This window comes from Fundulus heteroclitus, chromosome 6 (assembly GCF_011125445.2).
Source record: "Fundulus heteroclitus isolate FHET01 chromosome 6, MU-UCD_Fhet_4.1, whole genome shotgun sequence".
Lineage (NCBI taxonomy): Eukaryota > Metazoa > Chordata > Actinopteri > Cyprinodontiformes > Fundulidae > Fundulus > Fundulus heteroclitus.
Window position 1 is genome coordinate 27,629,049 of NC_046366.1, and position 19,865 is coordinate 27,648,913.

The 19,865-nt window shown below is 40.9% G+C and overlaps 1 protein-coding gene across 13 annotated transcripts in view; it reads left to right on the forward strand.

Moving 5' to 3' along the window:
• Nucleotides 1-19,865, forward strand: part of LOC105932254 (protein tyrosine phosphatase receptor type M) — a 263,775-nt gene that overhangs the window by 215,457 nt on the left and 28,453 nt on the right. For all 13 annotated transcript variants that reach the window (XM_036138466.1, XM_036138464.1, XM_012871320.3 and 10 more), the window contains 2 exons: nucleotides 9,882-9,918; nucleotides 18,132-18,229. In XM_036138466.1, coding sequence (XP_035994359.1) covers nucleotides 9,882-9,918; nucleotides 18,132-18,229 — 135 coding nt within the window. The remainder of the gene's footprint in view (nucleotides 1-9,881; nucleotides 9,919-18,131; nucleotides 18,230-19,865) is intronic.

Consider the following 19,865-nt stretch of genomic DNA (forward strand, 5'->3'; position numbering starts at 1 on the left):
GCAAACCAGCCCACGGGGGGGGGAAGCACGGTTCTAGTTTTTTGACTTTGCTTTGAACTGTAAACTGACATGTAGAGCCCAAAAAGGCCTCACGGATAATTACTTTACATGTTTACCAAGAATACAAATGAACTGAGTACAACTGCACTGAATATAAAGGCACAACTGATCAGGATTATTATTATTATTATTATTGTTATAAAAGCTGTTATCTGTCTTGATAAGGATATCAAATCCCCTCACTTCTGGTAACTCGAACAGCAACATAAATATCTCTCATGGGTCCTTATACATTTTTCTTAGTTTTTGTTTTTTTATTGAATTTTTTTTTTTTGCTTAACTTCTCCTGTGTTCAAGCAAATGGAAAAAAAATTGGCCAGGTTGTACATCTTTGGATGAATTTGATTTTTTTCTGACCATTTTCTCCTGCTTGTTCCTATACCTTTTAAAATAAATAGATAATTTTATGTTTTAACCCTTTTTATTCTGCTCCCATTCAAAATACATTTTTGAATACACTTCTTTTCAAAATTTATTTCCATTTTTTTAAATTTTCATTCGTGTTGAAACCTCTTCAGCATTTAAAGGTATACTATGCAACCGGGGTTGATTTTCCAGCGAGGCTCCCCCCAGAGGGCAAAAGTAAAAGTGCACTGTCATAAAGATGCTCAGCTGTTCTCCTGGTTTCTCCGTCAAGCCAGGCGCGGTTGTTTTGAGCTTAGCAGACAGGCGAACGCAACGAAAAGTGGAAAAAAACGGCTGTACAAACAATGACTAACACAGTGAAAGTATGAACATCAGGGTTTCCCGCAGCGCTATCTTGGCGTGGCGGCCGCGTTGCCAACATGAAAAATAAAATAATAATAATAATAATAATAATAAAAAAATAATTTAAAAAAATCGATATGCTTGCATGTTTATTTGACGTTAACATGCAGTTCTTTGTTGTTGCTTTCGCGCGTGCATCTAGTGAATGGCAGGGCAAAAACACATGGAGTTCTCGCCGTAAAGCAAGACCGACTCTCGCGGTCTTGCACCAGACTTCTGAGCCTGTGAGTGCGTGCCGAGGGCGGCCGAGAAAACCTTTGTTCGACCTGAAATGACTCATTTAATCATCCAAAACGGTATGGAACACATTAATTAACTGAAAAATGTTGCATAGTATGCCTTTAATGGTTATTTTACGTGGAGTTAAGACGCTGTATAGTTCTTTCCTCTAAATCTACCAATTTGCATGTAGGGGTTGAAAAAAATCTGCATTTGTAGAGGATTAAATTCTTTAAATTCAATAAAGTTTGTGGAAATTTAAAAATATAGGATGAGGACCAAGGTTACCAATAGCCTTCATAAAAAGGTAATGTGATTTATGAATTAGAATCTGTTTGCATGTAGGAAAAAAACATTTAATATTTTTTTATATTAAATAAATAATAAAACAAAGCTTTTAAACTGCCATTTAAAGAGTTACATTTTCAGAAACACTATAAATATTTGTTATGGATGGCGAGGACTGAAGGGAATAATAATAGAATGGAAAGATTATCTTAATATATGATATTTTCTTGTCAGTCTTTCAAAGAGCATTTATTGTGTCAAAGTGACAAATGTAGAATGCAAGATGAAGGGATGGCCAAGGGCTACTTTAGACTAGATGGTAAAAAAATTCTACAAAAATTAACCATAAGGTTACAATTTTTTGTTGTTTTGAATTCAATAGAACATAAAGGGGTTGTGAGATATTCTTGCATTTATGCATCAAAGCATGAGTCCCTAATCTCTCTTTGATTTTTACCAACATTATAAACAAAGTGCATCAAAGAGTATGCCCTTTTATATGCATTACACTCCAGAAAGGGCAGAAAGAAACAACCAGTCCATTTAAATCTCAGTTGATTAGTGCATTGATTAAGCAAGGATGGCATCAATGCATTGTCATTTCCCTTTTTCCATTCAGATTCCTCAACACTTTGGCTCATATTCAGACAAATATATCCACTTTAGTATCTTTTTCCTTTATCGGAAATTGCTTGGGTTTTTATTTCACTACTGACAAAGAAGCACAGTTGAAAGCACTTTTAATAACAGTTGAAGCTAAAAAATGACTTTGATTATAAAATGGTGTCATGATTAGAAAAACTTGAACATATAATCAAATGCGGCCATCATGTTGCCATGCTCATTGCTACTGGAATAAACATACTAATAATAAAAGATTTAAATAAAAGACCTAGACCCAGCAGAGTTGTCTGGAATTGAAAACATGCTCCTCATGTTAGGGTCCACATGGTTATTTGTTCCTGGCAACCTGGAGACGCAACTAAAACTGTTTTCTTACCGGTATAATCACAGTTTATAGTGCAGCAAAAATCATTTCCTCTTACAGGTCTGTTCTGTTTTTGCTTCTTTTCTCTTTTTACACTTAATTGTTCTTTTAATAATTTCATTTCATCTTTAGGGGGAAAAGATTCTCCAAACTAAACCTGGCCCTCTGTGAAAATACAATTGTCCTACATGTTAAATCTTTAATTAATTGTGATTAATCATATTTTTGAGCTCAGTCGGAATAACTTAAACAGAACCTGTCTGACAACATGAAGTAGGCGGAAAGAGGCAACAAAAAAAAGCATCCATTGTTTTACATTTGCCAAAATAAATAACAAAAAACAACATTTTAACGATTCCCAAGATCTTAGGGATACTAATCTGTGGACTGATAAGTCAAAAGTGGAACATTTTGGAGGGTGGTTGCCTCATTACATCTGGCATAGAGCTAACACAGCATTCCAGCAATAGAACATCATCCCAACAGCCACCAGTGACTGGAGTTTTTGTGGTGAAATGGGGCCACTTTACTTCCTCCAGAACCTGGACTGCCATGATAGCCACAATTGATGGAACCATAGATCCTGCTCTATTAAAAAAAAAATCCTGAAGTAGTCAGTCTTCGGAGTGGAATCGTCAAATCCTGGCATTGCATCCAGTTAAGATCCTGCGGCATCACCTTAAAAAACAGGGAATGCACGGCTGAAAACATCCAATGTGGTTGTATTAAAACAATGCAGCAAAGAACAGGGGGCCATAAATTCCTCCACTGGGATGTAAACGACTCACTGACACCTATTTCCTACACTTGATAGCTGTTGCTGCCTCCAAGGTTGGCACAGCCAGTTATTAGGTTTAAGAGGCCAATTACTTTTTCACAAAGGGTTGAGTTGGTCTGGAAAGCCCCCCTCCCCCCCAAAAAAAAAAAATAAAAAAATACAATTCACATGTCAAAACTTCATTCTTGTATTTATTCAATATTTGTATTTAAGGAAGAATAGTTTGAGTATCTGAAACATGTAGGAGTGGTTCTTAGCACTGAAAGCTTTAACTCTATTGTTAGAAAGCAACTCAAGGGCACAAGCAAATCAAATTATGTGCATGTAACAATAGTTGTAAAAAGAAAGTACTTGTGCGGGAGTGACTCAGAGAGCCTTCGCGGTAAGTAAAAGTCATTAAAAAGTGATGCGAGCCGCGGCTCCTGCTAAAAACAGGTCTAACTCACTTAGCTTCCACAATATGAACTCTCCCGTTCTGACCTGATTTGCTGTTAATAGCAGTGTTGGTTGCAGGGTGGGACCAATCCCAGCAGCTCGCTGGCCTCCTTAAGCAGAGGCTTCCTGCGCCGTGTGTAATGGGCCGAATCTCTAAGTGGTTATCTGCTCAGGAGCGAGGCTCTCGGTCCGCCTGTTATCGTCTCACTCCATAATGTGGTAATTTGTAATCTCTTGTTACTCCCTCAAACATAAATTCATAATGCAAGGTGTGCCGCGGCAAAATGCAGGAGGGCTAAATTATTTACCTTTCCCGCCATGCGCTTTATGGGCCATTATGCTGCAGAGAAGACTTACGCAGTGGAGAGCCCCATTACAAAAATAAGAATATACGCATTTTAAAGAGGGCCCTGATTGAAAAGGATTTCTACCGCTATGCCAGCTTCATCGGGAAAAGTACTTAGTAGAAATACAGACAGATGGGTAATGATGTTTTTGTTCGTCAGAAAGCTTTTTAGCCCATCTAAAAGCTCCGTCTGCCAATAAACTCTTATGTGCAGAACGTTTCCCACTCTGTTTGTTATTGTACTCTGGCATACTTCTGATTATTTGGGGTCATGTACGATGAGGCTGAGCGGGTGTGTTTCTCGTCGGTGCAGTCGGCGCCGTATTTTCATAAACATTTAGGAGGCAGTGTAATGGTCTGTTGCCTGTAGAGTTATGTTGCGTACACACAGTCGGGGCCCTGTGAGCAGACTGTAGTCGCCGCGGACGCCATGCAGCGCAGGGATGAGCTGCAGAGCGTCATAGTCACCAAACTATTAAGCAAGAACACAGATGCAATATTTTTTTAAAATCTACAACTATTTAATCCTGATTGTAATTCTGGATCAATCCTCTATCTGGCCAGAGGTTTGGAAATGACTAGCTAGCCCACTTTTGTGTGTTTGTTGTGTGTTTGGGCGTATGGCTATTTTGACAAGTTTATCATAAAGCATGTTTAGGCGTATAGCCAACGGTAATTTAAACTGCTTTATAGGAAACATGGGGCAGAGGAAAGTACAATAATAACAGTAAAAGACTGATAGTTTAAATGTATTAATTCCAAATCTGTAAAAAGCTAAAACATGGTTCAACGAGAAGGCTTTCAGCTAACCGACTTAAACTGTTTCTGCACACCTCAGATTTTCTGAGTTTATTCCAGAGCCGAGGAGCATAGAAACTAAATGCTGCCTCATCTGGTTTAGTTCTGGTCCTGGAAACACAATGTGAACAAGTCTCTGACCTGAGGGTTTATTCCTGATCAGCGACTCGATCTAAACCGTGCATCGGCTCAAGACCATTCAGCTTTTTAGAGACGGAGTAGGAGATTTGTTAATCCAGTATTTAGCAAACTGGGAGCTTGGTGTGTGGCTTGTGCTACATGATATACGTTTCTGTTGTTGGTCAGGACTCTGGCAGCAGCGTTTTGGATGAGCTACAGCCGCGTTCTTGATCTGTGCAAAGGCTGGCAAAGACTCCGCGATAATAATCTAGCCTAATGGACATAGAAACCAGTTTTTCTGTCTCCTGACTTGACAGGAAATCCTTTATGGTGGCATTATTTGCTGGGTCGTAGTAGCCGGATTCAGTCATTCATTCACTTTATGTGGACATTAACATTTCCCTTTAATTTCATAGCAACACCAAGGTTTCTGTGATGCTCTGTGGTTTTCAGCTGCAGTGGTTGTCTGAAAGTGTGCCGTCCTGCTCTTTTATTGACCAACACAAGTAAAACAACTTGATATTAGCGGGTCAATTTGTCAGGCTGTCTGCTGGGATAACCGCCTTGCAGTCCTTTGCTTAAAAATAGTTGTGATTTAAGCTTCTTTAGTTTACACACCATCAGTGGCCAGGTCTTCTGCGATCAAAACTATTTCCTGAAAGCAGAACTTGTCTTTGATGAATGGAAGGACAGAGTGTAGTAGGCTTCTTCACGAGGACTGAATGGCAGAGGGGGCAACAGGACTTCACTCTGTCCTCCAGATTTCTCTAATATCTCTTTATAATCAACTAAATCAGAAAACATTTATTTTTAAACCATTAAGGCCCATGCCTCATCAACATACATTATTTTTTATGCTTATGAAAGAGGGACAAGAGACCATCATGTATTTCAAGCTGAGAAACATAACATCGTTTTTCCCCTTTTTTTTGTTTGTTGAGAAGAATTGAAAAGGATAGGAAAGACATAAAATGGTATATATCGAGCTACACCTTTGTAATGCTAGACAATTTTAAATTGCAAAATAAGTAATTCTTTCCATTTTGCATGTTTAATAGGGATATTTTTCTCCTTGCAAACATGTAAACTGACAAATTATTTGTATTTGAGTGTGTCGGCAATGTTTTCACCCTGTTGGTTCCAAGTTTGCCGCCTGAAAAAAGTATTTAGGGTAAGAACAATGCAAAGTACCCATCTTTTTAGACTTAGAAAGAGGGGTGAGGGCTAAATGGGAATCATCTTCAGTCAAGACAGTATCATATAAACCACCTGCTGGTTTCTACCGCTAACACAATCAGGCTCTCTCTCTGGAATCAGCAGCAAAATCAGATTCAGTTTCATCCCCTGTTGATGATTTGTCGTACGGTTTGGAGAATCTGGGATAAAGTCAACCCGCCTTCACAACTGGAGGCAACTGCAAAAGGAAGAAGAAACCTGAGAGGGAATCAAGCACAAACAAGTTTAACTGAATCCCTAAAAAGAAAAAAGAAAGAAAATCGATTGACAAGACGACAATTGTATTTATTCTAACTCTTTCAGACATTTATGGATCTACAATAGCTGCAGCACAGACCTGTGAATAGGATAAAAGCCTCCGGATAGCATAATTATTCCCCTTTCTGTTTCATAAAATGGTTGTGTATATTTTCCAAACCCCTAAAGAACATCATGCTTCTACCGAGGCAACATAAAACCAAAAAAAAGAAAAAAAAAAACATGCTCTCTGTTTCCTCCCAGATGTTACTGGCAGAATAAATAAGCAGCATAGTGTCGGTGATAGGATTGGCACTCAGGATTAGTGAAAATGGTTTGTGTAATAATATTCTGTTTGCAAAATATGAGTTCATGGCCACAGGCAAAGAAGACTTTGTGCAGCAGGTTTTTGGCCACTTGAGTCTCTATGCTTACAAATTATCATGAGATTGCACTGAAAGACCAAGAGGCCAGATGTTTAAATCTGTATCAATAATTTACACATACCTGGAAACACCACGGTTTTCTATTGGCATTTTCAAAAATGATATATTTTTTTCTGTTTACGTGCATGTGTTGATCTAAAGAAGTACTCGTGTTTTGCTAATAAGTTTGCAAAAGCGGCTTGGCCGTGTCCGCAGGAAGCTCCTCTCACCTGAGCCAATGTCGGGGCCATTCCTCTCTCTCTCTCTCTCTCTTTCTTTCTCTCCCTGTCTAATCCGACAGCGTACTGGGCCTCTGCTTTACTCAAGCGAACACACATGAAAGCCCAAACAAATCTCCTCCGTTGTCCAGAGATAAGAAAGTCATTAAAAATGGAGGAGAGTTGAATAGCTGAAGGAGCCTTGTGGATGAGAGGCGGAATGAGGAAAAAATCCTTTGTGTCTTTCTGCCTTTCGTTGGAGGAGCGTTAATCACAGTCAACGTTAAATTGAATATGAGAGAGATAAGCAAAGCAGCAGGGGTGGCTGGGAGAGAGGTGGTGGTGGTGGTGGTGGTGAGGGGCACAAATGAGAGGAGGCTGGGGCGAGGAAGAGCCTTTAAGACCTAATGTTTTGTTTCCTGCCACATATCTCTGAGGAGAAGACAATGAATTGGACAAATAAAACTTGAAGGGATTAAAGTAATCCCTGAGACTGGGGGCTTTATTGTGAAGATCAGCGCTGTTAGTTGTATCTTGGGGATTATCTACACTTCGGATGCTTAGTCCAGAGGTGTGCTGCATGTAGAGTGTGCTGGAGAATACTTTTTGGATCGTCTTTCAAGAGGCATTTTAGTTTTGCAACGTGCGTTGGTGAATGAAAGAGATGCAGTTACACGGAGAGACCCACCTGATTCCTGGGTAGCTACTGCCTTTCCAATGAGCCAGACCTTTCGAGCAATGTTAGTTCACACTATCTGAAGATCATTTATTTATTTTTTTCTTTGAAGTTTTACCCTCATTTTATGTCCAGTCTTTGTACCCAAATATGGCGGCATATCATGCAATTACAGACAAAAAGAGGATAAAACGTGATCTAAAGCAAAAATCCTTAACAAACAGAAAAATTGTCCATCAAAGATGTGACTTGAGACCTGAGATGTCAACTTTTATTTAATGATTGGCTTTGGGAACCATCTTGGCACTGAAACACCAAAGGAAATTGAGTCTTTGCAACAAGTTACTTGAAACCAAACTGATGTCAATTGAGAAACGATCATAAGACAAGTTCTGTAAGTGAGTCATTAAACAGATCAACATGGTGTTGATAGTTCTGGAGGCTGGGGGGGGAGGTCCTTAACACTTAACATCGCTATTTATTCCCAGATTCAAGAGCCTCAGTCAGATTTTGAAAGATGAGTAAATGAAAGATGATAGAGACACATTTCTCTAAGATTTCAAAGTGTCAGTGTTAGAATACGAACATAAAGTGTTAAAGATAAAAAGATATAGGGAAAAAGGTAAGGTGGACCGACCCAAATCTATTTGCACTTAACTGATTTACTCACCTGAAACATCGTCGAGCTGAATTCAATCATCACTGGTACTGTACAAAAATCTGCTGTCCACAGAGGATTTCCCCAAAGGCGCTCTTTTTGTGGTGTATTCAAGTACAACTCGTAACCTGGATTGTCTAAATATCAAAACAACCCCAAAGGAGATAGGCACGACCCCTTGCAGGGATAAGCAGGTATAGACAACGGATGGATGCATGATAGCACCTTTGTGCTTTTACATCACTCTGAGGTCGAGATCTGTTTTATTGACTCCATAGAGTGCCATATGAATGTATATAGTGCCAATTCATAACACCTGTCATCTCAAAGCACTTGGAGTCTAGTCAATCAAATCATCCAAACAGAGTGGTAAAAAAGTTTTCTATTCAAGGAAACTCTTCCAGGATGAACATGTAGTGACAGTGGACAGTCACTAGCACCCCCCCCCATCACCCTCCCACCCCAGTAAATATTTGTTTCTGTTTTAGCAGCTAGTGTTGCTAATAATTAAAAGTAGACACAAGCAAGTGGTTGACCCCTACCAAGCCAGACAGCGTGAGCAGACTCTCATCAGAGCCAGTGGGGACCTACCCTGCCGGCTGTAGTTGATAACCAAAGGAAATGTGATGAAATTTACCAAAAACAGAAGCTGAAACAGCACAGATGCTGAAAACACACCAGAACCTTCTCTACAGTGTAAACAAAGACTTTTTTTATGGACCAGGTCCTTGTTTACGCTGTAAAAATTAATCTGTTTTTTTTTTCAATTAACTGCACAAGGTACATTCTCTAATGAATGATACGATAACGTCTACTCAGCGTTTCCTCTCCACTGTTTTTGCTACATGGTTTCTGAGTTGCCTGCTTCTTATTGGTTTTGTTTAATTACAACAATTGAAATGCTGTAATAATGTGCTTGGTTATATTTGTCAGACAGAATCCTGTGCCTCCAATAAAGGTTTCCGTAGTGTTTGAAAATGCGTGTATTTTTCTTAGAAAACCATATTTGACATTTTGGTATTATGGCAACCCTATTATTGTTACATTAAAAGACCTTAATGGGGAGCTGAAATCAAGTTTCCTTTCACAACTTGATTTCTTCTGCAGCACTGTAAGTCCACACGGAATTAAACTTTAATGCGATATGAGGATACCTTACCCTCATCCTGGTATTTTCTTTAAAATGTCCATGCAAGCACTTTACTTTGACAAATGTACATTAACTGTGTTATCTAGGTGGCGGAAAACCAGCCAAAGTCCAAAGAGAAACATTCAAAAACCCGGAGAACTGGGGCTCAGGACCGCGATAAACGATCAAGCCCGGCTCCTTGGAGGCCAAATATAAGCAATGAGTGCAGTTTCTCCGCTTGCAGAAATGGAGTGCATTAAAGTAAAAACAGTGATTCTGAGGATTGCTTGCTTTGCCTTTCACACGCGGCGTTTGGGAAGTCCTCTGAGTTAGCACAGGAGGGTCAACCTCCACTAAAGCGCCACTCAATAAATATCAAAGACAATATGTCTTCTGACACAAATAACCTCATAATAGCCGGCGTGTTTACAAGCAGGAGCAATGCGAAGTGACTTTATATGTTCTCTGCTTATACTGTTCTTTCCTCTTTTTTTTTTTACAGGGCTACCACCGGCCGAATCACTACATCGCCACTCAGGGTGAGAGCCAAATTTTCTGAAAAAAGTCAAACTTCCTTTTTGAACTGGAACGTGTGGGCGGTGAGAAATTTTTCAGGCTTTCTGTTGGCTTTGGTTCGTGCAGGTGCTCGCAAACATCTCCCTGAACATCCCCGTCGTTGTTTACATGCGCTGTTCCGAACGGCTCTTTGATGCTCAGTCAGGCGTGTGTCTGTGCGAATCTGGCGCCGCTCGGCACGCTTCCTTCCCCCCGCCGTCTCTTTTCCTCCTCGCCTCCATCGGTGGTGTGGGAGCGATTAATCAGCCGGTCTGGGAGCACGCTAAATGAATAAATAAATGGATTAGCTGACATGTACAGGCACATTTTGTCGCTGTGTTAATCTGGCCGGCAGATTTGTGGAGAAAAGAGCTCTTACAGTGACCTGAGAGGTTAAATCTGATTGATGGTTAATTGTTTTGAATTTTGAGTTGAGAAGCTCGCTCCTACTCGACAGTGCTGCTTCATGCGCAGGGATTTTCAATAAAAAGATTTTTTTTTTAAAATCAACAAAGAGGGGGGGAAAAAAAGAGAAATGGGATTTATTTTTTTTTTTTTTTTGGTTTTTGCAGAAAGGCCTTAATGGATTCACATTCTGCTTTAGCGGAGCTGGGAGTTGCATAATTACCTGTTTATTAGTGCATTGCCTCTCTTCCTCAGCATCTCAATTAAAACAACTCTCTGTTTGCTGTTGCTTCAGAAAGAGACGGCATACCAATAAGGCAGCCCGGCCGCGCCGCCTCTGTGTGTGTGTGTGTGTGTGTGTGTGTGTGTGCGTCTGCATGCACAGCCCCTGCTACGCCTTCCATTGACCGCCGAGTCGAACACTCAAAACAAAGCCCTCTGTCAAGTGTCGGCTCTCTGCTGCGGGCCTTACCTTTAACAAGCGCGCTCGGCTCTGGGAGAATTTTCCTGTCTGTTTATTGACTTCTTTAAGTGTCCTGTAGCCATTACGAGCGCTCCATTGCTTCATTTTTAAATATGCACATGGGTATGAACAGGCAAAGCCATTTTCCAAACAGAAGGAAGAAAACCTCAAGAAGGCTAACGTGTTTCCCTTAAAGTCAATTAGGCCGTTTTTTCTCCTTAATTTATATCACAATCATGATAAAATGTTGCACTTGGACCGCCTACATTGCCTTGCAAAATTATTCATACACCTTGGAGCTACCCTGTTGAATTTTGTCATATCTGCTGTATTCCTGAAATGTTTTACAGCAAATGCGACTCTTTTTGGCTTGCTTTGTGACTGGATTGTTTTTTTACAGTGCATCACTTATAGTTGACCTTTCAACCATTTGTATTTCCCGCCTGAGCTGTGGAATCTCTGCAGCTCCTCCAAAGTTGAATTCTGTACATACGCTACAAGAGAAAGAACAAGGACACTATTCTTTCTGGCAAAGACTTTTTACACTTATCAAGAGGTCAATTGCACTGCAGCGTTTGTGTCGTAACCACGCCCACTTCGTATTTCCGACCAATCGCGCGATATTTTTTTGGACACCATGCAAAATAAAACAGTTCTACCCAGATTATGTGTCACAAAGAGGCAGCAGGAACTCCTAAACCAAGGCTACCATAGCAGAAAGATTTCACTTTTCACATTTTTATTTGAAACAATTTTTTTTTTTTTTAAAAGCATCCATCCTTTTCCTTCCACTTCACAATTATAGTCTTCTTTGTGATAGTCTGGCAAATAGAATACCGAGTTCAAGGGACATGAAAGCTTGTTAGCGCGCGAGCACTGAGCACACACGGAAACATCTGTATTCTCCAGGAGAGCAGGTCCTTTTTCATAATTCATCATCAGCTTCGGCAGACTGACAGGAAGGAAGGCTCAGTCTGCTGACACTGAGGCAAAGAGCAGCCGGAGATGATAGCAAAGCCAGACACAGGCCCGTCTCTCTCTCTCGCTCAGACAAACTGCATACGGTAGCACCTGAAAAGGAGCACCTAGGCGCTGGCAGACTCTCGCGGAAAAATGAGGAAGTAGTCTCCTCCGTCCCCCCTCTCTTCGCCAAAGTTTCTCCAGTGAGTGACACTTCCACTCCGCCGGGACCCAGCGCTGGCTCAGAAAAGCATGAGGCTTCCAGTAGTGCTGGATAAGCTAAAAAATCCCTGTCATAAATTGCTGGCGGAGGAGGTTCGGATGTGCTTAAAAAAAAAAAAACGGCAGACAGGTGTGATAACGTTGTCTCCTTTCTCTGGCGCTATAAACTACAATGACACTCATTAGTTTGGGGTTTATTGACGAGTCCCTTTGCTCTGTCAAGGTGACGGCGGCAGGTAGAACAGCTGTCAGTCCATAAAAGCCTCATCACCCAAGCTCTGCTCCTCATTATGTAGGTCATCCTCACTTTTTTTTTTTTTTTTTTTTTGCCGCAGCAACACCAGTTCCTGTAACTCTCTGACTGCAGCTCACCTACTTACCAGCTTAAGTGTGCAGAACAGCTCCTCCCGGTTTGCCACTTTGCCTCTGTCCATTTTTATGCTTAAGCAGCGATCAGACATGAGCTTCTCCCCGGCGGAGGCGGTGAATTACACCGACACAGAGATACAAACGGCTCTGATAAGTCCCAGCGTCCTCCTGGTGATGAGGTAAAAAAAAATATGCACAGCGCCAGAAAAGGGTTCAATTTCATCGTGTTTTTTTTTTCCCCCCTTCAGTCGTCTACACTCCCCCCCCCCCCCCCTCCCTTTCCCAAATGTCACCAGGAGTGCTGAAGTTTTATTATTTACAGGTTAACATCTCAAAGCCCAGCGGGGGCGGTGTGGAGAGGCGATAGAGGGGGGGAGAGAGCAAATCAATGATAAGTGAGTGTACGTTATGCTAAAGTCTGCAGCATGTAATATTAATTTAGACGCGGAGGAACATCGCCCGAGTGTTTGCCTGCGAGTGTGTACGTGCGCGAGTCGATCAGGAGTTTTGCGACGTACCTGGCTGGGGGATTTGTGCAGCTGTCACACTCTGAGCTTCTGAGGAGGAGCTGGGCCTGCGGTCCCAGAGCAAAGCTTCGGCTGCGGCAGCGTTAGCTTCTCTGACAGCTGGAGGTGAAGCTCCTGCTGCCGTTCTGCCTCTGTGAAGTGTCTCCTCCAAACTTCTCCAGCTAGAATCCGCACACGTTGTGCTCCGAACGCTGCTCTCATCCTCGCCGAGTGAACTCTTAAAATCAGCTTCTCTCAAGTTACCTGCGGATTAGACTCCGAGAGAGGACGAGCTTTCCTTTTAGTGCAGGTTATCAACAGGAGCCGTTTGTGACGATATGCACAGTAAAAGTTCTTTTGTTTGTAAAAGACACAAGAAAACCGACTCTATGTTTTCAAAAATAAGTAAAAGTAAATATTTCTCGGAAGATCCATCTATCCATGGAACTTTCCCAGTGTGCAAAATACCTGTCAATATTTGGGGGGGGTCCCTATCTCCCGATTGTTGCGCAATACCGATGTAAATTTTCTCAATATGCAGTAGGCCTATAACATTACAATGTCAAAGTCAAAGTTAGCTTTAATGTCAATTCTTCACATTCACCAGACATACAAGGACTCGAGAGGACGTTCCTCATTCACCAACAGTGAAACAGATAAAGTGCATAGGCACAACAGATAAGATCAGTTCCTAATACTAAAATTTAAACATTTTTAGCATTAATTGTTGTCAACGTTACGTCTTTCTTCTGTTTGGCGCGCACATGGCTAATTTGCATCCGCTAATAGGATTGGCTGGCTCCACTTGACAAAAAACAGAACATATTTCCCCCTGGGATCATTAAGGGAGGGAAACAGATGACATGACTAGGAAAGAACAAAAATGTGAAACCTAAATACAACTGGGATTGAAAGCTCTCAACAAAAGTGTTGAGATCATACAGGTCAATGGTTTTTAGAAAGATAACAGGAAAAGTTAAACAATGGGAATATAACTGCTTCTCTCTAAATTTCAGCATATTTCTACAGCCACTCCTTCTCATCATCTTTCCGTTGTCCTGACAACAGTATTAACTTTATCCCCATACCCACCTTTCTGTATCCATAAAACTCCTCACTATCTCTGGATGTTGTTAATTTTCTAGCTATCTTAATCACAGGAAACCATTGAGTTATCGTGTTAAGTCTGTCTTTGACAATTTCCTTATTCATGTCATGTTTTAGCTTATAATTATTTTTAAATAAACGCTCTGTTAGAAAATATATATTAAGCCCAAAAAACAAAGCCACAAAAAAAAAAAACACTGAGAAGCTTCATTAGAAAAAAACAGGTAAAATAAATAAAAGTAGATAGCTCCTGACTAAAGGCAAACTCTGATGACCCAGATGTGCTTCAAATTCCTGATGGATACAGTTTATCGTCTAAAGCAATGCAATTATAAATAATTTCAGAGATCGAGGAGCAAACTGCTAGCCTTTTTCATTTAATAACAGAATAAAAGCAACGTTTTGATAGCTGAGGAAGCATCTTGGAAAATATCTGAGAAGTTTACTTCTACCATGGATTCGCTTGTGTGCTCCTTAAGTTTACCCTTTTATTTCTTGATTACAATTAATGTGTCTCTCAGACAATAATTTGCCCTAAAATTTACTTGTATGTTTTTTTTTCCCTTTTCTGAAGTTTAGTTAAAAGCTTCTGCTTGAAAGCAAACTAAATATTGGAATCGAGTTTCCATTGTTTGTGTTTACCTACCCCTCTAGAGCCCTCCGCATTTCCTCACGAGTGCCATCAAGTGCACTTCTGCCCAGCAACATACCCGTATCAACTCTCCGTCTTCGCATCCTTATAGAAACATAAATTGGCCGGGTGTAAGCTTGGCAGGAGCTTCCCATCGGTCTATTTACCATATAATGCCAAGTGTTATTGTGTTACTGAAGTCCTACACACCAGCTGTCCTGCTTCTCAGTCTCCCTCTCTCAAACTTTTTAACAGTGTGTATATCCTCCCTCAGGGACAAGTGTGGGAGGTAGCAGAGTGGGCGGTTCAATCAGGTTGGGTAGCTATTGGGTAGAACGAGACTTGCTGGAGAGGAGGCTGAGGTCTTACAGTTTAATTTAAGGCATGCCACCACATGCAAAGCAGAAGGACTGAGAGAAGACACATGGAAGTTGGTGAGTCGATTAGCTCTGACTGTCTCGATATCCAATCTGGATGACAAAAGTCTGACTTTTTTTCTTTTGTTTGATATATTACAAACGGAACCATGACATGGAAATATTCTTGTTCAAAAAAATGCCTTTCTCGGCTTCAAATAGCAGAATATTTAGAGCATTTTTTTTTTCATTTAAATTGGATTACTGTGTTTTTTTTTTTTATAAATCCAAGCTGGCCCAACATTTGGATACAAAATACATACCCGAGACACAACACTGCAATATGACCCAGCAATGAAGGGAACAAAGAGCCAAAGTCAGTTTGCTGATGGCTGAAAGTTCAACTGAGAAAGGTATGTAAAAATAAAAATCATAAAATGAAGAAAAGAGGTGAAAAAGAACTACAATAGATGTCTATGATACTTTTAATTGAGTCTGGCCAAACTCCGGGCTCAAACAGAAGTACTTATAGTTAGAGTTGACGATTTTTCCAGAAGTTTCCCCAAATCCCTTTTTGAATAACTGCGCATGTTCAGGGCCGTCTTACCTACTTTTCCGCTCTTCGGAGGGATTGCGCGAAAAATTCTCCCAAATCCACTCTATTCTTATTTCTTTCTACTGATGCTTTCCTCTTCTTCTCATAAACATATACGCGGTTTACTTCTTGTAACTCATTGTCAAAGTATACGGTGAGAGCAGTGGAGCGACAATGAACGGCTAACACTAAAGCTAACCAGATACATAAACACTAGAAGTGCGCATGAGCAGCCAGCAAGCGGAAACCAGCAAGGAACGAGCACGCACAGTGGCGTTAAGTGAGTGCTTCAGAATGATTGACGTGTAGATCGACCAATAGTTAAGGTTGAGGGACAGAGGGAGGTGAGACCACGACGAGACATGAAGGTATCTGATTGGTTCTTTCCATTCGGACCGGACGGCAGGGATTGGTTAGAGTTTTTACAGACCTGCATTCTTTCACAGACATCAGATTTTTTTTTTTATGTATTTACTGCTGTCAGGATGGATGGACCATTTCACCCAGTATAACAAAAAGTGTTTCTGATCCGGATTACCAACTTGACTTGTTTACTCTACGAGCTTTAACTCTTTGTGACACAGAGAAGGAGTATGCTTTATTTTGAAGAATACCCCACATTGTTTGTCTTCCAAGATGGCTTGTGGGTACTTTTTATGACGTCATAGCAACCCCCATATCAGCGTGGTGGAAGGGGCTTCTTTACATTCAGAACTACCACTGCTCATGTTTTATGAGACCAGTAACCTCTCCAGGCTACCAAATTAGTTTTTTTGTAATCAAGGGAAAAGTATAGTTATCTTCTTTAGCCAGCTCATCAGCAATGTGAAGCAACAGGTGGGGGAGGGGCAGCGGCACATTACACTATGCTGTATACAGCTGGAAGAAATTCTGGTCGCTCTGACACTTTTTCTGGCAGCTAATTATAAGAACTTGTGATTAAAAAAAATGTTTTGGATGAAACAATTTAAAACCCCACTTCTAGGGGGAGTCGTGGCCTAATGGTTAGAAAGCAGGGTGCTTGAGTCCTGGGAAGGCTGCAAGATCCCTGGGTCGAATCCCAGACTGTCATCCTGGGTCCTTGAGCAGGACACAAAAGCTCCCCCAGGTGCCGGATGGAGGCAGCTCACTGCTCCCTAAGGGATGGATGAAACACAGAGAACAATTTTCATTGGAATATATGATGCAATCACAAGTAAAGATGATTACTTTCATTATTGTTACACCCTGATAACAGTCTTTGCCTTCATTGTGATTGGTGGATGTAGGCTCACTCTCGGTTTGCCATGGTGTGCTTTAATAATCTATTAACCAAAATTGTTTTTGAAATAGCCTCTACAGCACTTTTCGTGGTCAGTTTTGTTTTTACAGTCTGTTCGAAGACTAGCGCTCAGGAAGCATAATTACCAGAATCCTTTTTGGCTAGCCGTCTCCTGGGTGGCTTAACATTTCTTTCGGCACATGAATACTAAGCAAAAACAAAGAATTGCTTTGAAATTTGGTGACCTGATTTTTAACAGGGCTTAAGTGCCTCCCTGTTATTAAATGTTCTTACTTCCTAACCGCTAAGAACAACACAAACACTTTGTGCGCGCGTTGTTATGCCGCGTCTTTGCTCAGCATGTGGCTGCATAATTCGCTGTGTCTCCAGGTAATTTGGCCCATCGCAGGAGAAGGCACAGTTGTGGAGATTTGCATTCACTAATTAATTTGTCAGAAGTAATTCTTTTTCACGTGGCGCTTGATTAAAACCAACCAGATTAATAATTAATTCCAACCCACAGTTCTTGCTCTGCAAAGTTTTAAATATTGGAGGCATGGAATGGCTCTCTGCTCATTTATTTTGATGTTCTGGAGACACATTTGGGTCTGGTGCGGGGTGAAAGATCAGTGCTGAACAGATGAGATGTGGTGGTAATTACTCTGAGCTTTGCAACACACACAGACACACATACTTAGGCTTTAGTCTAATATTTACATTTATTGGTTGAAATATTGCTTATGCACTATAGGTTCTGTGCAAAATAGAGTCAATGCTGACTTCTTTATATTATGCCGAAGTCTCAAAAGTGTGGAGTTTGACTTGATCCTTTTTCTGGAGAGAATTGACTTTATTCATGACTCCAAACATAACCAACCTGAGATTTTTAATCTGTTCTCTGGCCTTCCTGCCATGAGCTGTCATCAATGTTTTTAATTAGGTGTGGAGGTGATGGCATGTTTTATTTCTGATAAGTCTACGTCAGTCCACATGCCAAAAAAGATGAAAAATAGTTATTTACCACACAGCCGAATCTCCATTAACTTGTTTTATGATTCATGAATTGTAAGGTAAAAGTCTTGTTCTCAAATCTCCAAGGTTTTATGAAGAAATCTGGAAAGAAAAGTTGAAATTTAAGTCCAGAAAAGTATGGATTTATAGAACGGGCATATTTTTTTTAGAAACCGTGAGCTTTTTTTAGCTGCTGTGCTTTTGTTGGATTAAAACAAAGATGCATCTGTTGTTTGAGAATTCAAACTTTGAGGTACATTTAGGGAATAAAACTGAAATCCTTCTCTATTCTTGTCTCTTCTCTTTTGAAGGACCCATGCAGGAGACCGTCTTCGACTTCTGGCGGATGGTGTGGCAGGAGAACACGGCGGCTATAGTCATGGTGACCAACCTGGTGGAAGTGGGCAGGGTGGGTATTAATTACAATCAGTCAAACCCCAGATCTCAAACCAGATTATCTCACTCACGGTCGACTGACAGCCCGATTGTATCCCCGAGGCGAGCCGAGACATCCTTTATGTTTTTTAATGTCTTTGAACGCCAGTGCCCAGATGTTTCTGTGTATGTGTATGAGTGTATCCTGACTTAGTGAGGCGTGGGACTCATGAGCCGCCAGCTCTTTCTCCATCTATCTGATCAGTGAGAAGTGAAAAGAAACTGATTGATGGCCTTCATTACGAGAGAGGCATCCAGGCGATTGACTACTGTTTCATCTGAGTGGCTCTATAACAGAAGATTAGAGTCTGCTGAAGCCGCCAGCTCTTGCAGAGCCCTTCGGAACAGAAACATCTCCTAATGTGGTCCTCGTTGGACAAAAAAGGGGACAGTTATTGAGTCAAAAGGATGTTTTATAGTGTTCAGAGGAACCGTAGCAGTGTGTTTTGTTTTTTTAAAGGCATATCATCATGTTTATACTATTTTCTTTCCAACTGTCTTTGGCCTTGTTGTTCACAATAGTTATATTTATGATTTTTCGAAATTGATAAATATGTAATAAAATAATAAATAAAGAGAGAAAGAACTTCAAACGAAAGCCTAGCACAAGATAGCCGGATGTTGCAGAGGAGTTTTTGTTACATCTGAAAAACCAACTGAGGCATCAGCACATGACGCAAAAGACACACAAGAGAAAAGCAGAGAAAAGTCTCCAGCTCCAGTCTGAGCTCATAAAGTAAAGATTTCAAGGCAGTTTAGGCAGGAGGAGGTGAGTTTAGATGCCGTCTGAGTGCTGTAGCACACAGACTTAACAAACCAGCACCCCAGCGAGGGGTTTAAAAGTACTCCGTGTCAAATCCAGCCTGTAATTCAACACAGTAGCATTCAGATTGCTGTGATTTCTCCTCTGGTTCTGGTCAGCTGTCCAGCTCTGATATCAGAGCACGGCCATCACCACTGCCCATTTCTCCAGACATTCAGTGGCCGTGCAAGTCTGATATTCTTTTTTCCTTCAAAATCAGACCAAGGTTAACTCACGAGGGCTTATCGGCGCTACAGTTACACTATGTTGATATAAAAATGTAACTCAACATATTTCTTACACCCCTCAAACAGTGTTAGTTTTCTCGCGACATGTCTTTTGCACCTAAAAGTCACTTCACTGTAATGCTGCACATGTGGTAGTTGGAAGGAAAGGTAAAAAATACTCAGATGGCAGCTGCAGTCAAAGGTACTCTTTCATTTGGCTCGCTTATTATGCTTGCTTATTATGGTGGTTAAGTGTGCAGGAGGAACATCATAGGAACAGGGTTTTATTTCATTATTTAACAAAGAGGTCTGAGTATATCCATAGACATTTTGTACATAGAGAAGAGAAAAAAAGAGGTAAGCTTTGTCTTACCTGATAAACTTTATGATCAGAAACAGCTCCATTGTCTCCCTAATGGTCTGGCTGTTCACTCCCTGTTTAAGCTATCTGTTGTCTGTTGGCATTACATGCTCATCCTTAAGACTAACCCAGCTTTGGATTTGTCCTCCCCCTGTTGTTTGATGATCCAGGGACATACAGTGATCTCAGTGTAGGGACAATAATTGGTGAGTCAGCAGAA